General features: G+C 46.1%; 2 protein-coding genes across 4 annotated transcripts in view; one reads left to right on the top strand and one right to left on the bottom strand.

Annotated features, from left to right (window-relative positions):
• Positions 1–12,451, bottom strand: part of RNF115 (ring finger protein 115) — a 41,373-nt gene extending 28,922 nt beyond the window's left edge. Inside the window, exon 1 of one of the 2 annotated variants that reach the window (XM_081175617.1) lies at positions 12,318–12,451. In XM_081175617.1, the coding sequence (XP_081031743.1) occupies positions 12,318–12,404 (87 nt within the window). In that variant the 5' untranslated portion in view covers positions 12,405–12,451. Of the gene's footprint in view, positions 1–8,411; positions 8,520–12,317 lie in introns of those variants that run through there. The other variant, XM_081175616.1, reaches the window with a different exon arrangement.
• Positions 12,452–12,668: 217 nt separating this feature from the next.
• Positions 12,669–25,892, top strand: POLR3C (RNA polymerase III subunit C). 2 transcript variants are annotated; one of them, XM_081175549.1, is made up of 15 exons: positions 12,669–12,823; positions 13,608–13,781; positions 14,165–14,420; positions 14,519–14,704; positions 15,241–15,329; positions 16,313–16,417; positions 17,768–17,860; positions 19,486–19,566; positions 19,705–19,756; positions 20,882–20,942; positions 22,272–22,422; positions 23,967–24,068; positions 24,176–24,225; positions 24,585–24,734; positions 25,632–25,892. In XM_081175549.1, the coding sequence occupies exons 2-15, from the start codon at positions 13,635–13,637 to the stop codon at positions 25,708–25,710; spliced, it is 1,602 nt and encodes a 533-aa protein (XP_081031675.1). In that variant the 5' UTR covers positions 12,669–12,823; positions 13,608–13,634; the 3' UTR covers positions 25,711–25,892. The 2 variants fall into 2 exon arrangements, with proteins under 2 accessions (XP_081031675.1, XP_081031676.1); XM_081175550.1 differs by lacking the exon at positions 12,669–12,823 and adding an exon at positions 12,949–13,078.

Raw genomic sequence — 25,892 nt, 5'->3', positions numbered from 1 at the left:
CTCATTTAATGTAATGTGATAACACGCCTAATGTGAACACACCCAAACCACCAGGAGTGCCTAGCTCACCACCCAATGAGTTCTAGGCTGCAAGCTGTTATTTTAGGATGTCATTTCATGGCACCATATTTTAAATGCATTGGATCATTTTAACAATGCTACTGGGCATTCTTATATAAATATAGTGGGGCAGTCGGGTGGTGCTGTGGTCTCAACCACTGAGCCTCTTGGGGTTTCCAATCGGAAGGTCGGTGGTTCGAATCCCCGCAACAGGGTGAGCGCCTCTTGCTCCGTCCCAGCTCCTGCCTAGCAGTTCAAAAGCACACCAGTGCAAGTAGATAATTAGGTACTGCTGCAGCAAGAAGGTAAATGGCGTTTCCGTGCCCTCTGGTTTCCGTCACAGTGTTCCGTTGCGCCAGAAGCAGTTTAGTCATGCTGGCCATATGATCCAGAAAGCTGTCTGTGGACAAACACCAGCTCCCTCGGCCTGAAAGCGAGATGAGCACTGCAACCCCATAGTCACCTTTGACTGAACTTAACTGTCCAGGGGTCCTTTACCTTACCTTTATATATAGTAAATGAATGGAGCAAACTGCACCACCCGAGACTCTTGTTGTACAGCAGGGATGGGAAGCCAGTGGCCCCCCAGATGTTACTGGATTTCAGCTCCCACCACCCTTGACTAGTGAACTCCAGCTCCCATCAGCTCAAGTCAGCAAGGATGATGGACCAGGCTGATGGGAACTGGAACCAAGCAACACCTGGAGGGGGCCCAGCACCCAAACCCTGCTGTATAATGTTGAAAATCTCACGTTTGCGTAAAAAGCTTTTTAAAGTTCTGGCTCTCTTGAGTGCAGATGCACCACTGAAAAGAATGTCCAGAGTTCTGATGAAATTCTGGGATAGAAATCTACCAGGGTGTCTGAATGGATTGTTTTGCGCCTGCTAGTGCCTCCATTTTTAAGTTTCAATCATAATTGTGAAGGTGGTTTCCACCAAATGCCCTGGTAAAGTTTCTACCTGCTGCCTAAAAGCCATCAAAGTGGGCTATTGAGTTAAACAAAGTGCCACCACTGAAAAAGGCCCTGCCTCTGGTGTCCACCCACCTAACCACTGGAGGTAGAGCACTCAGAGGCAACTTTGGGTAAAGACGTCAACCATACATGCATATTCAACTTTGGGCATTTCCTGTCATTAGCAGGCTCTGGTCCAGGTTGAGTCCACCACTTTCCTGAAGCTAAGCTGGTCTGGGTGCGGACAGTACCTGGATGGGTGACAGCGTGGGAACCACACCTACATCACTGTGGTTTGCACAGCAGGAGGAAGTGAGATGTGAAGATGTAAGGCAATAATCAATCATAATGAGCCAGCAGGACAAAGAGCCACATTCCACACTGTTGGCTGGTACTCAAGCAAGGGGAAAGGCTCAGAGCTATTATTTACAACACAGCCAAGTTATGATTCATCAGGAAGATTTTAAATCTAGACGCAGGGAGCCAGGCTGTGTCAACCCCACGATTACATCCTTGCCTAACGGGTATTGCAACATCAGTGACAGCTGGAGATCAGACATTCTCCAACTACACTGTAGAGGGCAGTCCCTGCAAAAGTGGAAACCACTTCAGGATATCCTGTGACCCAATCTACACTGATCCACAACAGCAAACATTTTTTCCAAGCCTCAGAGCTGACCAGATTTTCTAGGAAGCTGCAAGGGGGTGGGATACCTGAAAGGACCAAGGAAAAGGGGGAAGGCCTGGTCCTTGATCTGACTTCCATCTGGATTCCCCACCTCCTGGCCCGTGTGCAATTTTAGAGGAACACTGGTTCTCCATATGAACTGACCCAAATTCTGTGATTATCATCTGAGGCCCTTTTTCATGTTCCCCTCCAGGAGAGGTCCAGAGGATGACAACACAAGTCTTGTGGAATGCTCTTCCCAGGGAGGTTTGGCTGGCGCCTGCATTAAACACCTTTAAGGGCCAGGCAAAAATGTTCCTCTTCAACCAAGACTTTAGCTGATTAACATTCTATGTCCATTTATAAGTGGTTGGTTTTTTTGTGGTGGGGATTGGTTTGTTTTTGCTTTATTATGTATTTTCTGTTCTCTACTTCTTTGCCAAACCTTTATTAGGCATTACAAAGATAGGCCATCATAAAACATCTATATATAAAATTTTAATTAATTAATCATTTTGTGTTCTCATTTTGTAATTTTATGTTCTGAACCACCCTGTGATCTTCAGATGATGGGCTGTATACAAATTTAAAATGTAATAATAATAATAATAATAATAATAATAATAATAATAATAATAATAATAAGGAAGAGGAGGATGTACTACACATGTATCCATCACACCCAGTAGTCAGGGTGTGTGTGTTTCATGCACATCGCAGAGCAGCAATGATGGATCAAAGTGGACGATACTAGGCTATCTCTGGGTCTTTCCTGCAGAGGTTGCTTGGACCCTTGTGCAGATATCTTCAGCTTTAGCTGGAGACCTTGGCTTTACGATAAGATTAACAGGAAAAGCAAGCCCAACGTCCAAACAAAAGCGAAAGAATAACAGGTTCTAGCAAACCAAAAGCTCTGGAAGCATGTCAAAGTTCTCTGTGTGAGGAACAGCTGATACAGCAGGGTCCCAGTTGCTCATTCCCACCCCACCTCCCAGATTGTGGTATTTCATAGTCTATGTTTTATGTGGGTTTGCCTACATGAACAGTAAAATTAATGGAAAACTCGTCCTATTGCTGACTGATATAAAAGGGTTTTTTTGTTCTTCTTGGTATAGGAGTTAGTGTCAGACGAGGACGTGGTAGACGAGGATTCAATTCCCCAGTCAGCCATGAAGCTCACCAGGGGTCAGTCAGTGGTTCCCAGTCTAACCTATTCACAGGGTTGTTGTAGGGATTAAATAAGATGGGGGGGGGGGACAATGGACACCACCTTGAGCAATAAAGAAATAAAATACAAATCTGCCTCAGTTCACATGCTTTCCTCAATCTGAGGACTGCTACAAGGCCTAGCCTACATCCTTAAGACTGACAACCAAGAAATTTTTAGTTAACCAGTATGCTAGGGAACTTAGATTTGTTTCACAACTACAGTGGTACCTCGGGTTACATATGTTTCAGGTTACATACGCTTCAGGTTACAGACTCCGCTAACCCAGAAATAGTGCTTCAGGTTAAGAAGTTTGCTTCAGGATGAGAACAGAAATCGTGCTGCAGCGGCGCGGCAGCAGCAGGAGGCTCCATTAGCTAAAGTGGTCTTCAGGTTAAGAACAGTTTCAGGTTAAGAACGGACCTCCAGAACAAATTAAGTACTTAACCCGAGGTACCACTGTAGATGGGCTGGAGGGAGTTGGAAGTTCTGTTATTCACGATGACTGCTTGCTTTGTCAATGCCACTTATGAGTTCATATGCAAGTTATATCGAATTGCTCCAAGTTACTTTAGATTTAAACATGTACAAGTTGCTCTTTTCAAATATTTTATTTTGTATTAATACCTCTAAATTCACGTTTCTATATGGAAACTCCATTTTATATCATTTAATAATACTATAAAATTATCTATATACAGAAAGTGAATCATTTCGGTTACAATCAGAAGTCTGGTGTTTGTTTGTTTTTTGCAATCCAATGAATGTTGGTGGATCGGCCAGAATTTGGCATGGCGTGCACTAATGCCAACTGGATCACCAGATTAACAGCCATATGACTAGTAGCCACTGATAGCCAGAGCGTTCATGAATTTGTGTAATCTCCATTTAAAGCCTCCCAAGTTGGTGGTATTCACAACATCTTTTAGAAGTGGTTTCCACAGTTGAAATGTTGTACAGTGTGAAGGACATTTCCTCTTGTTAGTCCAGGATCTCCCACTGTTTAGGTTCACTGGATAACCCTACTCATTACTGGGTTGACATATTGCAAGAAAAGCCTATCCACTTTCTCCACACCAGTCATGTCCACCTCCAACCCATTACTAGCCTTTTCTAAATGAAATGTCACAAACATCACAAGTTTTCGCCATAAGTGTTGCTCTAGCCCTTGCTCCTTTGGCTCGATCTTTTTCCAGCTTTACAGTACCTACAAAATCCCTTTCTTGTAACCTTGCCAGTTGCTTCTCCTTGCCTTAACTTGCCTAATGGGGTTGTTGTGAAGATGAAATTTGGGGAAAATGAGAAATGTTAAAGATTGGGATGGAGGGGTAGAGAGAGAAAAATCCAATGGAGGCACTTTTACAGGATATGTAAAAGGGAAAATAAAGAATGATAAAATGTGTGTATGGGATACGGAAAAGATCAGTGATATGGGGTTGGGGGGGAATTGAATGGGGGAAAATGTGGGAAATTTTCTCATGCAAATGAGGATATTTGCATATGTAATTTGCATCAGGAAAATTTGCTGATACCCTAGAGCAGCCTTTCTCAACCTTGGGTCCCCAGACGTTTTTGGCCTACAACTCCCATCATCCTTGACCACTGATCCTGTGAGCTAGGGATCATGGGAGTTGTAGGCCAAAAACATCTGGGGACCCAAGGTTGAGAACCACTGCCCTAGAGAAACCTGCACCAACCTGGTGCCCTCCAGATGTTTTGGACTACAACTCCCAGCTGCTCCAGCCAACATAGACAATAATCAAGGGATGCTGGGAATTGGAGTCAAGCAGCACTAGGAGGGCAACAGGTTGCCCATCCCTCCCCAGAGGTTAAGCAAAGGTGCCCACTAACTGTATTTATGGAGCTATTTGTGCTTCTTTGCAAAGAATACTATCTTATAATTACTCAACCAGGTGCAACACCCACTCTGCCTCCATAATCGCATGAGACTAAACCCCAAGTGCACTGAAAACTTCAATCAGTCCTGTAACTGGTGAATTAAATGCTATACTGAAGCACATCTTTGTGACCCTATAGCTGCAGCTAGCTGTTTAAACTTGCTGTCACCTATTACTGATGTATCAGAACCCATAATGTCATAACATGATCAGCAGGGTCCAGTCACACAATGAAGCCCCCATACCACTTTATTTCACCCACCATGCCTTTCAGCTGTATTGGCACCACCACAAGTGGATATCACATTGCAGGCTCAACAACACAGTGGTGATGCTGCTCAATGAGTTGTATTCACACCCCTTGACACACAACTGTTCACGTTGCACAATGCCAGGACCGCCATCAGGAATGACATGAATAATCTATTTGGGGGGGGGGGTCACCGATTCTGTTACCAAAACCCAGTCAGCTTCTAAGAGACATCTGACACCTGCTTTAAAGGTATCTGGTGACTCTCCACAATCGGCGGAAGAGAACGCCATCACCACTTGCGGCTCATCCCATAATATTCCAGGGCTCTAAAGCAATTATTTTGAAAGCTGCATAACCCTCACAAAGCGAATGTTCTGCTGAAGAACCCCTCCAACTTGATGCCCTCCAGATGTTTGGGGCTGTGAGTCCCATCAATCCCAGCCAGCAGGGATAACTGGAGTAATAGCTGAAAATATCTAGAGGTCACTGAAGTTGGCAATATGCTGCAAGTTACCAGTTAACAACAGACAGCTGTGCTATGCAATGGGAGAATGGCCACACTGGGAAAGCCAACATCTAGGGAAGCTCACCTGCCATTACGCATCTTCTCATAAAGAACACTCTCCATTCCCCAAACAGTGTGAAAGCCACTCGTTTGCTAGTGAGGATGCAGAGAAAGTCAAGGTGCTTGGGCATTTGGGGCTCTGTCTTCCAAAACTAGATTCTTTACCCTGAGAATTCAGAAGTATCTCAATTACATGGCCACTTTCTTAAGTACTTGTGGTTGTGAGCCATTAAATTAGACCACAGCACTGCTTTTGCATTTGCTGCAAAAGATTAATCCCTCTGGGATTTGCTTCCAATGGAAATTCATATTTCTAGTTCCTAGTTTCCTCTTGCAGGCAAAAGTGAAAGCAACGATGTTAGATTCTCACAAGTTAAACATTATCCTATTTGTGGCTACCTCTTTAGTACCTTCACCGTTTCCATTTCTTCCTACCTGTATGGTTGCAAATCGACACTGTGAAACAGCAACAACAAAGAAATGTGACAGTATGCTCTTGAAGGCAGAGACCTTTTTTGTACCTGAAAACACGGAACTGTAGAGTTGGAAGAGACGCCAAGGGTCATCTAGACTAACTGATGTAACGCAGCTAAAGAATTCCTGACAGATGGCCACCCAATCTCTGCCTTAAAACCTCCAATGGCTACTAGCCACAATGATTATACTCTGACTCCACAGTCAGAGGCAGTAATGCTTCTGAATACCAGATTCTGGAAATCACAGTAGGGAGCTGTATTTGGGTCTGGACATGTGAGAACAGGATACTGGACTAGATAGGCCCCCTTTGGCCTGATCCAGCAGGGCTCTTTTAATGCAGTCCACAACATCTGGGGGGGTACCCTGTTAACTACCCCTGCTTTTTGCACCAAAACAGGCCCCTGCCCCAAGGGGCTTACAATCCTGACAGAGAGAGAAAAAGGAAATACAAAGCTTTTCCTAAGTAAGCTAGCTAGCACCAATCTGTTTATCTTTTCCTCACTGGGAAGATGCTCCCTCTCACCACCATTTTACTTCCCCTCCAGCAAAATGACTTAGTTGCCAGTATCAGAGTTCTCCCAGCACCCCCAGTGTGCTGTTTTGAATGAGACATCTAAAAATGCCCCCCTCCCAAAAAACCCCCACCCTTTCTTGGCATGCAGCACACACCTGCAGCAGACAGCCTGATTCAAAACAGCAGCTAGAGAATGCAGCTATTCAGCCTCCTGGTGCATGAGCTCCATAATCACACCAGCCCACATTCAGCCATCCCCCAACAAGGAGAGCAACAGAACAAGTGGATCTAACAACATGACTTAGTGAAAAGCAGAACCTCACAGCAGTTTTGTGAAGAGGGAGGGCCCGGGAAGGACTGAAGCAGCTGCAGCAGCTGTGCTTTCTCTCTTTAAAAAAAGAAATTACTGCTTGTGCAGATTATTCTTTCAAGGGAAGGGAATGAGGAATGAACTGATGCCCAATTATTTGGTGCTGGGCAGAGTTCCCTCCCCCACCAAAAACCCAGCTATCTCCAAATACCACTCTCCCCTGCCCCATGACAAACATAATCAATTACTGCTAGATGTTCTCCTGCATGCATCTCTGATTGATTTCTAAGGGCTCTGTGCAGGAGATCTTGTTAGTTCATGGTGCCCTGGGTCTACTCTGTCTCAGCCTGTGTGAGATTGTCTGCAAAGATGGCCTACTTCAAATATCGCCTCTGTTGTTGATACAATAGGTGGCCACGGGCCTCGCTCTCATTTAGTCCAGAAAGTTATTCTCGTGTTCAACCCCCCACATTCAGCACGCCTTGGGAAGTAGGTCTTTCATGTCCCCATTTCACAGAGAAGGGAACTGAGGTCAAGAGGGAATTTGTCCAAATATACTGAGCAAATTGCCTTTGAGGCTCTGAAGACTACTGTCAAGAGGAGAGCTTCTTCACGCCAGTCCGAGAGCCACTTCTAAACGCTCTGTTTTCAGGTTTCAACTCCAGCTTCAGGTTTACTGTTCACAATTTTCCATTTAAAGAGTGAAAGAAAAAAAACTGTAAAAAATAAAATAATCTAAAGCTTTCTTGGTAATTTCTCATCCAAGCCTTGGATGCAAAACACGACTCACGGGGGGGGGGGGCAGTATTATGGGAAGCTCCAAAGAACTATAAGAAGTGCAGACCTTTGTTGGTAATAACTAAAGTAAACTGCATGGCTAGTTTTAGCTCAGCCCTTAAGCATAGGCAGACACATCCTCTTACGAAAAAAGGAAGTTCCACCAAGCTCACTCACATTATGTGACCTGTATACAAGTTTGCATATATTTATATGCAAGTAGTAACTTTTGAGATGTTCAGGTTCGCATATATTTATATGCAAGTAGTAACTTTTGAGATGGTCAGGTTATGCATTCCACTAGCACAATTTAAAGCTTGTGTTGCAGAGATTAGCCCAGCTTAGATTCTAGCACTATTTAAAAAAGGCATTAATGACATCAGGAAATCCTGAACTACAGCTATGGAAAGCACAAGGCATGAGGGGGTTTGGGACAGAATTTTTTCATTGAATCAAAAGGGCAGCTGAAACACAGCCCAGCGAAACTGCCGAAGTCAGCAGCAGAAAAGGGAGACAAGCATAAATCGGGGAGGTGGGAGGGAGAGCGCTCCTAGGCAAGCAAGACAGTCAAGACGCAAGAGTCTAGAAAGCAAAAGCTCTGCCATCTCTGAAAGCACCATCAGAAACACAGTCAGAAAGCCTCTCTCAGAGCCGATTCCTTGCTTACAGATTAAGAACCCGTTGGCGCCGATATCTGCAACAAGAGCAAGAGGACCGAGGTGCCACGTACACTTGGTTTTGAAAAGAAGTCCTTGAGCCTCTTCGTCCTTGATGGTGCAGAGGGCCGGAGAAAAGCAGATGCATGATCCCAGCAGGCTAACATAATTTCAGAAAACAAACAATTCCTCCTGGAAATAGAGAGGGACTGTCTTTATGAGAATTCCCCAGAGACATGGGCACCATTTCTCAGGTGTCAAAAGACCAGTGAGAGCAAAGGCAGAAGGGCAGATGTTGCTGCCGGGATTGCTGAACTGGCATCTTCCTACCCATAACACAGGCCTGAAAAAGCATTCCAGATCCAGGCCACAAACAACCACCATTTTGGAGCCCGAATCATGTTACTGGTTGCCTGACCCTCCAAAGGTGTACCCACTTTCTGAGAGGTAGAGTGTGGAAATTTACTGGAAGGACAGGTGGTCTGGGGTTTGTCGAGCCTGGCTAGCACCTTCTTTAACATATTAGAAATGGACCTATGTGCAGATTTACAAAGTTCCCTACTAACGAGACAAGCAGGCACTGGGAGGGGGTAGAAGGAGAGATTCTACATTCCAAGAGTTTATCAGCCAATAGTGGTAGGTGCTGTCAACAAACTTTCAGGAGCCAATCATGCTTGGGATGTGGTGGGTGGGTAGCAGCTTCCAGAAGCAAATATGTGGGCAACGAAGTTTTTGGGATTTTTCCAACTCTGGGCACTGTTTCCATTTTGCAGATGGCACAATTGGGGGTTGAACGACAAGCCACCACACATTTACATCCCCTGCAGTGGAAGTTGTAGGGGTTCCGCCAGACAGGCCTGTCAGTGCAAGGGAGGAGATTATTAAGAATGGTTGCCAAGAAGTGCAACTCCCCCAGTCTACAATCCTCCCAAAAAGGAGGGTCATATTCATCTGCGTCAAACACCCACATAAAAATCTTGCATTCTGCCCATTTGCATTGCAGAGGCTTGGGGGAGAACCTATTGACAGCCATTATTTATAGAACATGTCTCCACAACTCATGATCCATGAAGGCAAACACGGTCCACTGACAGCATACTATAGGATACCAGACATGATCGTGTTTTTACAGTCAAAAGCAGCTGGCAGAAACCCAAGGCTTATTGAGTCCAGCAGCCAAGGAAGCATCCAAAACAGACGGGTCTCTGTAACATGGTCCCACAGCATGCATCAGTGATGCAGTACATTTAACAGAGTCTCTGGTGCTAAAATGCCTTCCTTCCTCTATACAGGCCTGGTAGATAATCAGAGAAGGCCTTATGAGAGTGCCATGACCTGCAAAGTGTTATCTGGAGGCAATAGAGTAGCAGGTTTTCTCCATGGTGCCGACTACCCTCTGGAATACCCTTAATTGGAAGACATTTAATTTTTTTTGGGGGGGGGGCTTTCCTTGCCCAGGAGCACTGTAACCTTCCACCCTGTTCTCGGTGATACCAATTTCTCCATTTTAAATTGTTTAAATATTATTTCACTTTTGGAAAACACAATGAAATTTCTTTTCACATGTGGCATAGAAATGTTTCAAATAAACAACCAAACAAGTTTGTGCTCTACCAAACTGAAGCCAACCTTTTAAATATCTTCCTGCAAGACAGGAGTTTAGACACCTCCTCCCCCATACCATGCCAACTGGGAAAGCAAAGCGCTGGCCTCTCAATTCTGCAGACAGAAGCTCACAGGAACACCCCACATGATGTCTCTCCACCACGCTCCCAGAAGCCAGGACACAGCTATGGATATCCTGCGTTAATGGAATGACTCCACTGCTAACAGCAGCTGTTCCTCACCTTGCATAAGGAGGCAGCCACATATTGGTTAAGACCCAGCTACATTTTGAAAGTAGCACAGGGGGATGATACTTTTGCTTGAAGGCAGACAATGATCAGGCTGCTGGATTAAACACAGCTGCACACTAGGCACTCTTTACCTTCCATCTAACCTTTGAGCATCAATAGCCTTTTCAGGCCAGAAGGAAGAATAGAGAATTGCCTGGTTGCCTACATGCAATTATCAATCACCACAGGAAATCAAATCAGTGAACAACATCAATTCTGATTGAGAGGTTGGCTAGATACAAGAACCACGCTAAGAAATTCACTCACCAAATTCCAAGCTTGAGCATATTGTAACTGAACAGCTAAGACTTCATCAGGGAATGGTTTTTAATTTGATGCAGACCTTTTTTTGCATTTACTTTTTTTATAAAAAGGCATTTGCCTTCCCAGAAGAGGGGGAACTACCGGAAATTTAAAATGCCCAAGTGCTGGCACTACTTTTTAGATCTCTGTGTAACCAGGTGCCTGGGACTTTCCAACCCTGCCTACCTCTTGCCCTTGTGATGGGGCAAGATAAACAATGTTCTGTTTTGCTTTCTCTTCTCATTCTTCCCTAGAGGAAGAGTGATAGTTCCACTTTTCTGTCCCTTTCCCTCATCCCGCTCCCCACAAGATAGTTACCTGTCTTTTGAAGAGGACTGAGAAGATTATGGAATGCAATTGCATTTGCTGCCATGACTATCTGTTCTTTCCTAAATTGGAGTCAAAACCATGACATTGGTCCCTTCTGTCTCTTGGCTCCAGTGGGTGGACCCATGGGGCCGTACCATTCTCCATCAGCCTCCCACTTTATAGACACAGGAGAACTCCAGATTTTTTCCACCTTGTTTCACCCACCATTCCTGTTGCACTTCCCAATGACTCTTTTAGAAAGGAAAATAATATTGGAGGCAGGAGGAAAAATGACCCCATTCCCTGGCTTGCACTGTCGTGTAAGTGATCACTGAAAGGGGGAAAGGGATGTGCAGGTATGAGCAAACCCTACAACTCCTTGCAGCCTCCACCCATACTTTCAGCCTCAGAACTCTGTATATGGGCAACATAATGCAGGTAACCTGCCACTTCAGCTTTACACGCTCAGCAGTTTTAAAATAAATAAATGAAAAGGCGGTGGGCATCCAGGAACCCACCATTGAACCCAATGTGTTTTGCCTATATGTGATTTTGGCTTAACAGTTAACTGTGCCCTGATTTCCCTCTGCCCTCTACCCTCAGCACAGGGCACAAGTTCCCCAGATACACTTTTGCCTTCTCCAGACCTTGGTGTTGGTCAAGGTGGGAAGGAACAGAAGCCAATTCTCTTTTGTAGTAGTAGCAGCAATAACAAATCTATTACCACCACTACCACCCTCACACAATACATTTGAGAGCAAAGGATAATAGGACCTTGTGGTCTGTCTGAACCCCACCACCCACTTCACTTGGATTCAAGTTGCATATGGGGTTCAAAACCTAAAATCCCTTACCGTTCCTATTACTGGTGGTGAATGGAAGTAGGACGGGGCCTTCTCTCTCCTGTCCCCGCCCCCACCCTTCCAATCAGATCCCTGCCCTTTCATATTGTGGCAGGAGAACACTGAGACTCTGTTCAGAAAAACAAAAACAAAACCACCATACTACGTAGATGCTGCAAATCGAATAAACATGACCCCCAGAGTCTAGTCTCGTTGAATTCAATGAGGGTTAGGCCTGAGATGACAAGGTACAGGATCATGTTGTTAACTCCTTAGGCTCCACAATCAGTCTGAGAAAAGGACCCAAGGAACCCAGACACCCCCCAGTCAGAAAGATGAAGCAACAAGTCCTGGCCTCAAATCCCTTCCCCCTCCCCCTCCAAAAGATGGACTCAGGAGTCCTGGCCTGAATCTTCCCACCCCACTTTTCAAAGGATGAACCCAGGAATCCTGGCCTCAGCAACGTCACCTCCCCACCCCGTCCCAAGAATGGACCCTGGAGTCCTGGGCCCCCTCTCGAATTAACCTAACTCGCTCCCTCTCCCCTCCCCCCACCCCGCCCGCTTGTGGTTATTTCAAAGACAGGGAAGGGGGGCATATTCAGACAGACCCGCCCCGGCCTCTCCCTTACCGGCAGTTTGGGGCTGACTTCCCCCTTGCAGCTGTGGCAGAAAAAGCGGTGCTGGGAGACGGCGGCCGCCGCAGCCGCCTCCGCCATTTTGCTTCCCCTCCCCCTCCGCCGCCGTCGTCGTCGTCGCCGCTGCCGTCAGTCCTCCTGAACCAGCAACGCTCCGCCGCCACAGACCACACGGAGGACTCGAGGCCTAGAGCGGAACACTGTGGAACGCCGAGGGGACGCTCTAGCCGCCACACTTCCACACTTCACTTCCCTCTTTCTCCTTCTCCTCCCAAGCCTTGGCAGCGGCAAACCTAGGAGAAGTTTTTTTTTTAAGGGGGCGGGGCGTCAGGACTGCTGGGTACCGGATGTGGTTCCCCGGGCATAGCGAAGGGTCCGGCGGAGCGTGGTTGCCATGGTTGCCGCAATGGAAAGGGAGGCGGAGGCCTAGTCGAGTAGGGAAAACGGGCCGCCCTCTGACCCGAAGGTTACGGGCTCGGGTGTAAAGAGAGTCCATTCGGGTAGGTAGAGGGGAGGGAGGACTCTTGGATCCGCGGCCACGGGGGTGTTGAGTCGGTGGGGACCACGTAGGGAGGAGGAGAGCTGGGAGCCAGGACTCCTGGGTTCAACAGGGGAGGGAGCGGCTGGACTTGGTCGTCTTTCTGGTCCAAGGCGGCGGGGTCGATATAGGGGGTCAGCTGGGGTCTCCTGGGTTCATCAGGGAATGGCCAAGCATATGGAAGAACAAGCCTTGTTATTATTACACGGTAGACCAGGTAACTTCAAGAATGTGAAACTTAACCGGATGTGCATTTCCCTCTTCTTTAACCCTCGCCTTGATCTCGTGCCCTTTCCTCTTGTGTCAAATTCACAATCGTAAGCTTCTCAGCACGGACGCCCATTGCTATTCTGTAAAAACACCACGTGTGGTGTTTTGTGTGGGGTGCATTAAAAAAAAACCACCATTGTGCGGGTGTGTTGTCAGTGTTAATGAGGTTTACAGACTTGCACAGTGAAAGATTAAAAGGAGCAGGGGATTTATTTTCTACAAGAGGTGTTCAAGCATGCAGTCTCCACTTCCTACCTCCAACACAGTTCAGGAAAAGCATTAGTACTTGAATCTGCTGAATGTGTATATTGGCTCTCACGGTGGATTAGCTGTAAAAATGTGAATACCCCATGCAGAAACTGGGGGGATTCTTTTGTTCATCTTATCCTTGCCTTCACATCTCTAGCCATTACGACCACAGTAAAATGTCCATTTGTGCTTGTGCTGACTTGTGTGGATACATTATTGTCTTACAGAGGGCCAGACAGATATATTCCTGCAAGATGACCCAGGCAGAAATCAAGCTCTCTTCCCTCTTGCTCTCTGAACATTTTGGTGAGATCGTAGAAAAGATTGGGACGCACCTCATTCGCATGGGTAGCCAGCCATTACGGATGATAGCTCATGACACTGGGATGTCACTTGACCAGGTATGCGTAGTGGTAGACGGCACTGATGCAGAAGAAAGACTGTTACATGAATATTGGCTTTGCACTAGAGAACCATAGAGTTTTGGCCTTAAGTCAGGGAGAACCAGGTTCAAATCCCTGCTTGGCCATGAAGGTCCCTGCATGACTTAAGGCCTGTTAACTTCTTCCACCTCAGAGGGGTGTTGTAAGTGGGCAAAGGGGTGCATTATAAATACTGCTGTTCCTGGCAAAGGATTTCTCTGGATGATCCATAAGGTTCATTCTGACTCTTTGAATCCTTTTCACACTGTTTTGCTCAAAATTGAATGCTGTGCTCTGGACTGGGGTTGGGTAGAGTCTGCAGATCTCCATATATCCACCGTGCTTTTCTCCCATCTGCACAGGTTCGGAAGGCACTCTGTGTCCTGATCCAGCACAACTTGGTGACGTATGAGCTGCAGAAGCGAGGCCTGGTGGAGTATGAAGCCCAGTGCAGCCGAGTGCTGCGTATCCTCCGCTACCCCCGGTATATCTACACTGCCAAGACCCTTTATAGTGACACGGGTGAGCTGATCGTGGAGGAGCTGCTGCTCAATGGCAAGATGTCCATGAGCGCCACAGTGAAGAAGGTGGCTGACCGGCTGACAGAAACAATGGAAGGTGAGCTGAATTTAAGGTGGGGCTCAGCCCTGGAAAAGCACTTTTGGGTGGAGCCTGGAACTAAGGTCTGAGTCGAGGGTTTGTTTCCTTTTCTTCAGATGGTAAAACAATGGAGTACAGTGAAGTCTCGAGCACGTTTGTACGCCTGGCAGACACCCACTTTGTTCAGAGATGCCCATCAGTCCCTGAAGGTCCAGAGCCTTCTGATGGCCCACCTCCTCCTGTGCCCACATTGCAGCTTAACGAGAAGGATATGTATGTGGTTCCAAAACTGAATCTCATAGGTGAGGAAACAACTCAGAGGCCCCATGGTCATTTCGTTAATCTTGTAAAACTGCATCGTCATAGATGATGTGCAGCATTGGCTGGCGACTGATAAGCAATGTCTCAAAGCTATTTTCCTAAACAGCAAAGATGTCTAGGCTCAGCAAAGCTCATTTCAGGTGGTTTCAGGAGAGAAAGGAAATGGTGGTCCTGTCTACAGTTGGTTTTATGCCATCTTAACTCATCCCCTTGCCGCCGCCACCCAAAAAGAAACCCTTGGGAGTTGTAGCTTGTGATGCTGAAAAGTGTTTGTCCTGGCTTTTCTCTCCTCACACCCTTTCAAACCACAATTCTTGGGTTCCCAATGATAATGGTTTGATTGTTAAATCATATGAAAACGTCTGTGGATTTGCCCTGAGAGAAATAGATAGCGTATCATGCTTACAAAGCATGATCATTGATGGAAGATGAGGGCTGAGCAGCTATAAAAAGGTGGGCTTCGGCAGACTGCACCCTTATTGCTACTCAAAGTGCAGACCTTTTTTTTGGCCATCAGGGAAAGGGAAGAGGAGGCACTCCGACAACGGCCAAGACAATGGAGAACGCAAAGCGAAACGACAAAAGCAGGAGGCAGACAGCAATGAGGTAAAGAGGCCGCTGAGCTGGGTAGTGCATCCCTTCATGAACGGGTACTGGAAATTTAGCTTTCTCCATCACCTTGAAAGGAAGAGCAAATCTCCCATTGGTTTTAATCATAGCATCATAGAATTGTAGAGTTGGAAAGGACCACGAGGGTCACCTAGTCCAACCCCTTGCAATGTAGGAATCTTTAGCCAAACATGGGGCTCAAGCCCACGACCCTGAAATTAAGAGCCTCGTGCTCTACTGACTGTAATATCTAAATGATGGGTTTGGAGGAGGGGAGCAGTCTTAATATATATTGTGAGGCAGAACAGGGGGGGTGGACGTGTGGTGCCTTGGCAGTAGTTGGAGGTTAGATCCTACCCACGTTTAGGGCATGATAAGGCTTGATTTCGTGGCAGGGTGTGCCCCATGTAAATTAAGAGTAACTGTAACATCATTTGAGGTTGTAATCAACGTAAGTTCAATTCAGAATAGACCTATTGAGAATAATGGACCTAAGTTACTCATGTTCATTAATGTATCTACTCAAAGTAGGACTATCATTGGTTGCAACCCTTGGTTTTATAACCTTTAGCACCGAAAGTGTACTGCAGTTGTCCTGGTTATTTCATTTATTTCTTTATCTCTCCCCACCCCCACCCCAAGTCTTGTCTTGCTGGTCATTATAGCTGTGCAGATCAGCTCAGTGGCATGTGGGCTTCGTCTCCAGAAGCCATAGAGGAAGCAGCCAACATGATTTTTCCCTCCCAGTGCAGCGAAAGGAATTGTGAATTTACTTGTTTTTAAAGCAAAATAAATCATGCAAATGAAGTTTCTGCACACTTGCTCTATTAGCATAATATATGCAAGTTGCAGGATTTAGTGTTTGTGGTGACAGAATTTTGGTTGGAGTATGCTAGGGGTACAAGTAGCACACCGAGTAGTGCAATTTGATACACAGGGTAACACCTGCTTCCCGCTTTCTCCCAATCAACACTTCTCAGTCTCCATCAGATGATGGAATCTACTGGCAAGTCAACATTGACCGTTTCCACCAGCACTTCCGAGATCAAGCCATTGTCAGCGCTGTGGCCAACAGAATGGACCAGGTGTGTTGCTTTCCTATTTGTGGGGGAGTGGGGGGTCTTTGTCATTAGACTAATATATGGTGTAGCCACATTTGGGATACTGTGTACAGTTCTGGTTGCCCCACCTCAGAAAGGATATTCTAGAGATAGAAAAGTTTCAGAAACAGGCAGCCAAAATGATGAAGGGGATAGAGTGACCCTTCTATGAAGAAAGGTTGTAGCATTGGAGAATTTCTCGTTTAGAGAACAGGCGAGTAAGAGGAGACCCGATAGAAGTTTATAAAATTATGCATGGCGTGGAGAAAGTGGACAGAGAAAAGTTATACACCCTCTTGCATAAAACCAAGCTGAATGTTGGAAGTTTCAGGGCAGATAAAAGAAAACACTTCTTAATGTGGCACATAGTTAAATTGTAGAACATGGGTCAGCAAACTAAGGCCCGCGGGCCAGATCAGGCCCAATTGCCTTCTAAATCCAGCCTGCGGACGGTCCGGGAATCGCCGCGTGGATTGCCATTGCGCATGCTTTTCCCCTTCTACCTCATGCCTGCTTCTCCTTGCCCTGCCTCGAGGAGGAAGGGGGCTGGGCTTTGTTGGTGCCAGCCCCTCTCCGGAGTCGTGTGCCGCTCATCGTGCCACCAGCCCCTGCCACTTGCAAGACACAGGAGCCGCGGTTGGCTGAGTGCCCCTCTCGAATGGCCGCTATTTAAAGCAGCCCCTCTCTGAAGCCCTTTCATGTGCCACTCATCGTCCCTCATTCATTCTCCCCCTCCCCCAATATAGTCCGGCCCCCCACAAGGTCTGAGGGACAGTGTACCGGCCCCCTGCTGTAGAACCTGCCCACACAGGAGGCAGTCATGGCCATTGGATGGCTTTAAAAGAGGATTAGAAAAATTCATGGAGGAAAGGGCTATCAATGACAACTAGCCATGATGGTTATTCTCTGCCTCAATACTCGGAATACCCATTGCTGGAAACCACAGTAGGGGAGAGAGCTCTTGTGCTCGGGTCCTGCTTGTGGTCTTTCTCATGGAGGCATCTGGGTGGCCACCATGAGAACAGCATGCTGGACTGGAAGGGCCATTGGGCTCATCCAGCAGGCTTGTCATACAGTAAGTCCTTACGTTCTTACTGGAGGCTGTTTCCTCTGCGTTGGCATTTCCTCCCCTGGCCAGTTTTTAGTTTATCAAAGAAGAGTTTTAGCTTTTCCCTTTTCCTTGGCATACTGGTTTTCTACGTGCAGGGATTTATTACTTGATTTTGGTATGGCAGAGCTTTTTAATCATGCAAGTTCCCACCTACATTTTACAGTCTATGCACAAAACAAGGACTTCCCTAAGAGTTCTGCCTCTGTCTCCTCCCTTTCCAACAGACCAGCAGTGAAATTGTGCGGACGATGCTGCGAATGAGTGAAGTCACAACCTCTTCCAACGCGCCGTACACGATGCCCCTGTCTTCCAACGAGGTGAGCAGCTACTTGGGACTTGTTGACAGATGTGTATGAAAGCATGTGTGTAAGGCACGTGTTCAGTGTACGTGTGGAGTGTGTGGGCATGTGTGCTCTGTGTACTTGTGGGGTGGCCCTGCCTTCCAGCTCTGACCTTGATCCCTTTTTGCCACACCCACTTTCATTTGGGTGTGCAGTTCCTGGAAGGATGGCACCAGAGGCAAGGCAGCCCTTGGCCTAAAGAGGTCACTGACCCCGTGTAATAAACCCCTCTAATAGAGTGGCTCATGCCTGCCATGACTGGGGGTTCAGTCAGGATTTCATTGCTGTCCTTTCCCCAGGTCGGAGTAGCTACTAGAGAGGGGATGGCTCATTTTTGCCAGGGGCACATGGCTTGCCTTGGTATGTGATATTGTTATTTATTTATATGCCATCTTTCAGCCAAAAAAAAAGGCCCCCAGGACAGCTCATAAAAAATTACAAATGCAAATACAAACATATCAGCGCAAATACAATACAAATCGTACTGAATCTTAACATCTCAAAAGGATATAATGCATTCATTTTCCTGCCAAAAGAGCAATAGATTATGCCCCACAAAACATTAAGAGAGAGCAGGAGAGAGCTTTTGTGAGTTGTTTGGCATTTCTTTCTTCGTTTTATGTAATCGTAGAGCTGGAAGATGACCTTGGGGAGGTAATCTAGCCTAACCCTCTGCTCAGTGATGGGATCTTCCAGCAACTGCACACCTGGCAGATGGCTGCCCAGCTTCTGCTTAAAAACAACAACCCAGCAGCACAGAGCCTGTGCCTCCCAAGAAAGGCTGTTCTCTTGCCTAATAGCTCTTACTATTAGGAGGTTTTGTCAAAATCTGCTTCCCTTCAGTTCCCGGCTCTTGATTTCTCATTTTTCCCTTTGGAGTATCAAAGAGCTAGCCTGCTCCACCAACAACATGACAGCCCTTCAGATATTTCAAGGCTGGTATCATGTTGTTATCCTGTCTCTCTCCCCGCCCCCCCTTTTTAATTTTTTCCAGGCTAAATATACTCCACGTTTTCCACTGGTTTTCATAGGACTTCTATACTACTTGTTCTGGAATAATGGTATTATAGATTAATGGCTGTATATTTATGCACACTGTTATATAGGTTTAGAAAATAAAGCTGTAAAAAGTAAATAAAATGTATAGATCAAATAAAAAGAGACTTTAAAACCATAACTATAACTGCGACAGAGTGCAATGCAGAGGTTCTATATCAATATTAAGAAATAATTATGGAGAGATGGGTCAGAGTTTACATCAGAACTTACATCAGCTTAGGAGCCATCCGCAACAACAACAAATCAATTGGTTAGGGAAGGGGACAGTCTGAAACGTGTCTAGGCCAGGCAAGAGGAGAATTCTTCAAGGGGAAGGCAAATATCCCCTCTATAGCTAACATGAGTCATTTCAGGTTTGTGTAATGCACTTTTGTTGGTTATGAAGGTTATAAATGGAAACCACACTATTCATTAAAATACATTGTTCTGTAAAGAACCTCTTGTAGGTCACCCACTCTCTGGTTATGTTCAGTAATAGTTTAAAGTCTGTAAGAAGTCACAGGATATCTACAACACTGGACTTCTGATTTGTTTTTTTAAAGATATTCCGGTCGCTTCCAGCTGGTTACAACATCTCCAAACAGATTCTCGATCAGTACCTCACTCTATTAGCAGATGATCCGGTAAGAAAGTCCTCTTCTGGATTATTATTCTCATTTCGAACAATGCCTCTGAAATAGTGTGCTCTTTTTCTTTTCTTTTTTACTTCCTTTTTCTGATAATAAAACCTTGTCTGGTTCAATCCTTTAATCTCCCCATAGCTGGAGTTTGTTGGCAAGTCGGGGGAGAGTGGCGGAGGAATGTACGTCATCAGTATCCTTTTTGACTTGGCTGTATCATGAGGCCTGGTTTCGTGTCTGAGGGCAAGCTGTGCTAGTTTTTAGGAGGGTGTGCCTGCACTTCTACGCTGGACACGTGTACTTGTGTACATGAAGAGCACATTCCAGCCCACCCATTGTGGGGTGCCAGCTGCTACACGGGCTCAGCTCAGCCAACCTGGGGGAGATGCAGCAGAAGCCAGAGATAGCAGCTCACTTACCTAGCAAATGGATTGTGGGGCCCAGAGGAAGAGAGAACAGGTAGGAGCCAAAGCAGCCCACAGGAGCTCCTTCACAGTGCTGATCCCAGCTGCAGCACTAGGGCAAAGAGCAACCAATCCTTGGACCCTGCACAGCCCACCTGTTCTTCACCTCACCCACCGAATGCCTTAAAGAGATGCTTCTCTCACGTCTCTTAAAGAGGGACTGGTGAATTTTAAGGAACCTGTTACAGCCTAGACCTTGGAGCAGCCAATGTCCTCTCAAGTGAGGAAAGAACCAAGGGAAATGTTGGTTCTCTGCTCTTCTCTTCTCCCTACCCCACATTTTCACACTCAGTTGATCAGGGATCAGTTTATCCAAAGAGAAAAACTGAGAAAAAATGGCCAGGGGCAAAACAAGCTGGGCCTGCGTGGTCAGAGGCAGCAATGCTTCTGAATAAGAGTTGCTGGAAACGGCAAGAGGAGAGTGTGCTCTTGGGCTCAGGTCCGGCTTGCAGGTTTCCCACAGGCAGATCTGGTTGGCCACTGGACGGAGCATCACTGTCTCTGACCATCAAGGCAGAGGATGGCCATTTTGGCTTGTAGCCATTGATGGCCTTGTTGTCCTCTATGAATCGGCCCATCCAAGTCAATGGCCATCATTGCCTCCTGGGGGAGCCATAGTTTAACCATTTGCTGCATGAAGATGGACTTTTCCTTTATCTGTCCTGAATCTTGCGGGTTAGCAGGTGGCCCTGATGTGTCTTCGCATCATCGGAGAGCCTAGAAAGTGTCTCCCAAGTTAACCACCCAAACTGAAATTTCCGTCAGTCAGTTAGAAGGAGGTGAGGGGCAAACCACTTGGTGCATACCAAAATTGAACTCTCTCTGACATTTTCCCCTAACCTTCCCTCAAACAGACCTTCATAAGGCCCTGGCATCTCTGGCCACCGCAACGCTGGAATCAATAGTTCAGGAAAGGTAATGGGGAGCCTGCCTGTTTGGAGATGCGGGAGTTGAAAACTTGCTTTGAGTCAAGGTAGCAGGCATGTCAGAGCTCATTTGCAGTGTTATCTTGCATGCAGGCCTGCCTCAAGCCAGAAATGTAACATGAGGCCGGCTCCTTGTGCCTGCTGCTTTAGTCACCGTGGTGCTATTTCCTCCTGCCAGCAGGGTGCAACCAAAACATCCCGTTCATTTGTTTCATAAGAATTATATACAGATTGACTGTTTTAAAGCAAGCTCGAGGCGGTTTACGAAAAGAATAAGCTTACTGGTAAAAAACAGTTTAAAAACGATGATTTAAAATAATAAAAAAAAAATTTAAAAATCAGTAAGATGAAAACAGACTAAAATTCACATGACGTTCTGCATCTCTGGGTAGGCTTGCCTGAACAAAAATGGGTTTGACAGGGCACCAAACAGAGTACAGTGAAATTGCCTGCCTGATGTCAATAGGCAGAGAGTTCCAAAGTGGGTGCTGCCACACTAAAAGATTGATTTCTTACAGATGAGGAATGGTATTATGTGGCACCTATACTGGTGCTAGTTTCACAGACCAAAGCGGTCATGTGGGCATACATGGGGTACATCTCACAGGTAAACTGGTCCTGAGTTGTTTTTATTTATTTTTTTCCTTTACATGCAAACAAACCATATAAACTTAGTACATGTTTTTATATTGACTTATAATAAAAAGACTCATTTCTTAACTTAAGAGAATGTCTCCTTAGGTTTCCTGTGTATTGATGGTGGTATCAAAATTGTCTTGTCTGTTTTTTATTTTCTTTCAACATTTTACATTAGCTTCTCAGCCAAGCCTGTTTGCCATACATCTGTAGACCATCTGGTTAATGATAACTCAAGGACAGTTTTCCAATGTCAAGCAGCAACCATAAAAATGTTGATAAGCAGAGCACAGATCAGGCTGTCAAAGACTGACAGCAGTGCTAACTGTGGCCTGTACTGAATTTGTTGACCTTTTATCTTAAAGCTTTCCTAGTAGAGAAAACATAGTTTTGAATAAACTGCTTATTTCTTTTCTAGTAAAGAAAATCATTCTGAGCTCTTTGTATCTCAGTAATACCTTGAAGTGCTTATAGCCATTGAGTCCCAATGATGGAATAAACTAGGCGCAGTTAGAGCTCTACACGTCTTTCAGCCTTTGACAACTTGGTGCCCTCCAGATGTTATGTACTCCCTGCATCCATCAGTTGGAAGCCAAACTGAGAAGCCTGGTGTTGCATTGCATGGTGCATTCAGAGAGTGTGAAAAACCAGCCTGCTATGCCATTTTATTTCTCTGATCTAGATTCGGGTCTCGTTGCGCTCGCATCTTCCGCCTGCTCCTGAGGAAGAAGCATCTGGAACAGAAGCAAATAGAAGACTTTGCAATGATCCCTGCCAAGGAAGCAAAGGAAATGATGTACAAAATGCTGTCGACTAACTTTGTAGCCCTGCAGGTATGTTCCTTTGCGGGGGGGGGGGGGGCTGTCCTGAATAATCTAGGTCTGAAAAATAAATTATGCAAAACCAAAGTTCCATGGAAGACCTGAGCTGAGGTCAAGATGAGCACGGTGAACTATCCAGGCCCTGAGGAGATAAGGTGGAAGCAGAATTCTTTGCAAGATTGCAACTCCTGTGCATACCATTCTCAACTCCCAGTGTGCTGTTTTCATCAGCGTGAAAACCAGTTCCTGAGGTTCCGTCACACTCTAGCATCATCAAGAAACCAGACGTGTCACGGCTGTGCTGATTAAGGGGTGGGGTTCTACAGGTTGGAGCAAAACCAGTTCTCAGTGCTTCCCAGGGAATTTTATGGGGACAAAAACTCAGACGCAAGCATAACAAAGGGCAAGGGAGCCTGGAAAGAGGTGTAGTTAGTACACCCACACCTTGGCCCCTTGTCTATGGCCCCTATTCCACTGAAAGGCTGCCATGGATTCCTGTACAGAAAAGTTGAAAGTGGTGTGCTTGAGCATCAACATCAGAGGCAAGGTTGGTGATGACATAAGAGAAAGCCTTTGCTGTGGCCGCTCCCAGATGGCAGGATTCCCTCCCAAGAGAGGCTAGACTGGCTCCCTCCTTGTTAGCCTACTGCTGGAAGGTTAAGACCTTGTTTAGATTGGCCTTTGGAAATCAAGGTGCAGGTGATGCTGACCATTGGGCTCTCTTTGGACAAACTGCATTTTAATGCTAGGCTTAAATGTGTTTTTCATCTGTTTTAACTTGCTTTCAACTGGTTTGTTTTTATTGCTATGTATATTATAAAGGTGTTATAAGGATAAGGAGAAAGGCAGGATATACTGTAAATGCATTAAATAAATCAGCAACACAAGAAGAGCCTGCTGGATCCGACCCGTGGCCCACCTAGTCCTGCATCCTGTTCTCACAGTGGCCACCCAGTGGCTAAGGGGCTGCATTGCAAATCAGGAATCATTGGTCTCAAATCCCGTCACTGCCACTGAACATGCTCTTTCTCAGCTTCACTCCCCCCCACCTGCAAAATATTTATACCCCGCCCATCCGGCTGGGTTTCCCCAGCCACTCTGGGCGGCTCCCAACAGATTAAAAACAGAATAAAACATCAAACATTAACAACTTCCCTAAACAGGGCTACCTTCAGATGTCTTCTAAAAGTCAGATAGTTCATTTCCTTGACAACTTTTTTATTTTAAGTTTATATGGTTTTATGTACTGTTCTTGTGAACCACTTTGATGTTTTATTTATGAATTACAGTCGTACCTCCGCTTACATATCCCTCCGGTTACATAAACTTTGGGATACGTAAGCGGCAAACCCGGAAGTATATTTTCAGATTTTTGCCGCGCCCGCGCCCAAAAGCAGTCTCCCTGGTTGCGAAAACGTCGGGATCTGTCCGGACCTCCTGAACGGATCCCATCCGCAACTGGAGGTACCACTGTAGAGGTATATAAATAAGTCAGCATTGCAGTTATCTTTTCATTATTAAGCAAACATAGTGGGTGTTCTCTCATTCAAAAACAGGAGATCCCCAAGACCCCCGATCATGCCCCTTCCCGCACTTTCTACCTATATACAGTGAACAGGCTCTCATCTGCGCGGATGCTGCTCCACCGCTGTTACAAGGTGCGTGTCCTGTGGCTTCACTGCCCTCGCTTTCCTTTTTTTTAAAAAAAAATCTGCCGGGAGAAATTGGATTGCAATAGCCCTTTTCTCTTCCTCCTCCCTTCCAGAGCGTGGCCAACCTGATAGAAAGACGCCTGCATGAGACCAAGGAGAACCGGTGAGTGAGCTGTCCTGGGGGGAGGAGGGTGGTTAGGGCAAGAAGTTGGAGCCCTCAAGATCCACCTCCGCAGGGTCACTCTTCCTCTCTTCGTCACTGCCGTCACAGCTTTGTGGTGCTGTGTGACAGGTTGCAAATCTCAGATTTTCAAAGGTCTGTTAAAAGTAGGAAACTCGCAGAGCTGACCCCCAATTATTCTATGTGAGTTTGTCTCAATGGGGCTCGCCCCAGGAGGACTTCATGAATTCTGCCTTGTGAAGGAGTCTTGGTACTCTGCCTCGGGGCTTGCCCCATCTTTGGCCAGCCTTAAACTGAAGCGGTGTGGTTCTGTCTGACCCGTGGCTTCTGTCCTGTGCCAGGCGTCTGCTGGAAAAATCCCAGCGGGTGGAGGCCATCCTCGCCTCAATACAGGCCTCGGGGGCAGAGGAGGCGCAGCTGCAGGAGATCGAGGAAATGATCACAGCCCCCGAACGGCAGCAGCTGGAGAGCCTCAAGCACAACGTCAACAAGTAAGTGAGGAGGAGTAGATGGTGGGGATCAGAGAAGGGACTTTGGACGTCATCAAGTCCAAGCCATTTGCTCAGTGCAGGATCTGACTACAGCGTTCTGGACAGAGGGCTGCTCAGCATATCCTCCCTGCTCAGTGTGTGCCCCTCAATACCTGTTGCTGGGGGACTCATGGAAAGGTGCCTTTATGTTGCCTTTGTGCCTTCCTTGTGGACTTCTCAGAAGCTGCTGATTGGCCACTACAGGAAAGAGGAAATTTGGGGGGTGAACATGCCCTCAATCAACCCACCCAGACAGGTTCTTCTTGTGCTGCCTTCGTAGGCCAGGCCCAAATCGGAGTGTGTGACCTCTGTTGTATTTAAGGGGCCACTTCTGTGGCCAGAATTGCCCCCAGGACATCTGGTGGAATGACTTCCATAAATTTTGATAGAGTGAGCGTGTCTACTTTTTTCTTTTTAAACCACACCACAGGGCTAATAATGTGGATTTATTCACAAAGCCCTATCAAATTGCTTCTTGGGGAAGCTTAAATGTTTTCTCTCACACACCCCTCCCTGTGTGTATCTGACATATAAGATCAAGATTGTCACCTGATTACTTTTGTTAGTAAAAGTGATACTCAAATGTCACAGCAGCCATCAGGGTAAAGGAAGCACTCCCCACCTTCTCTCTCTTTCTCACACAGATGAGAATAGACCACTTCTAAAATGTCATTTGCCATCTGCAGTTTTCACAATACTTGTATTTTTTTTTTAAAAAAAAGTTTAGTTGTTAACTGGTTTTAATCAAGGACCATGTTTAGTTTATTAATATATTCTTAACTGAGTAATCAAAACTGACATATAATGTAGCCGGAATAATATATATATATAATTCATATTTCTCCCCTTTTAACAAAGGATTGATGCAAGTGAGAACCAAGTGGATGAGACCATATTCATTTTGGAATCCTATATCAACAGCACCATCAAGAGCTGAACACCCCCAGTGACTACAAGGCAACAGAGAGGGGCTGTCTTCCTCTTCCCTAAGGAGCAATTCTGTCTCCCCATCATAAGCAGGGCTCATGGACACTGAGTGTTGGGTGTGCTTCAACCACTGCTTGTGACTCTATTTATGTCAATTTTTTAGAAAAGGAAATAAAAAGACAGACCTGTTGA

The sequence above is a fragment of the Podarcis bocagei genome, assembly GCF_964188305.1.
Source record: "Podarcis bocagei genome assembly, chromosome: 16".
Lineage (NCBI taxonomy): Eukaryota > Metazoa > Chordata > Lepidosauria > Squamata > Lacertidae > Podarcis > Podarcis bocagei.
The sequence above is the reverse complement of the archived record's forward strand: the minus strand, read 5'-3'. Positions and strand labels throughout refer to the sequence as shown.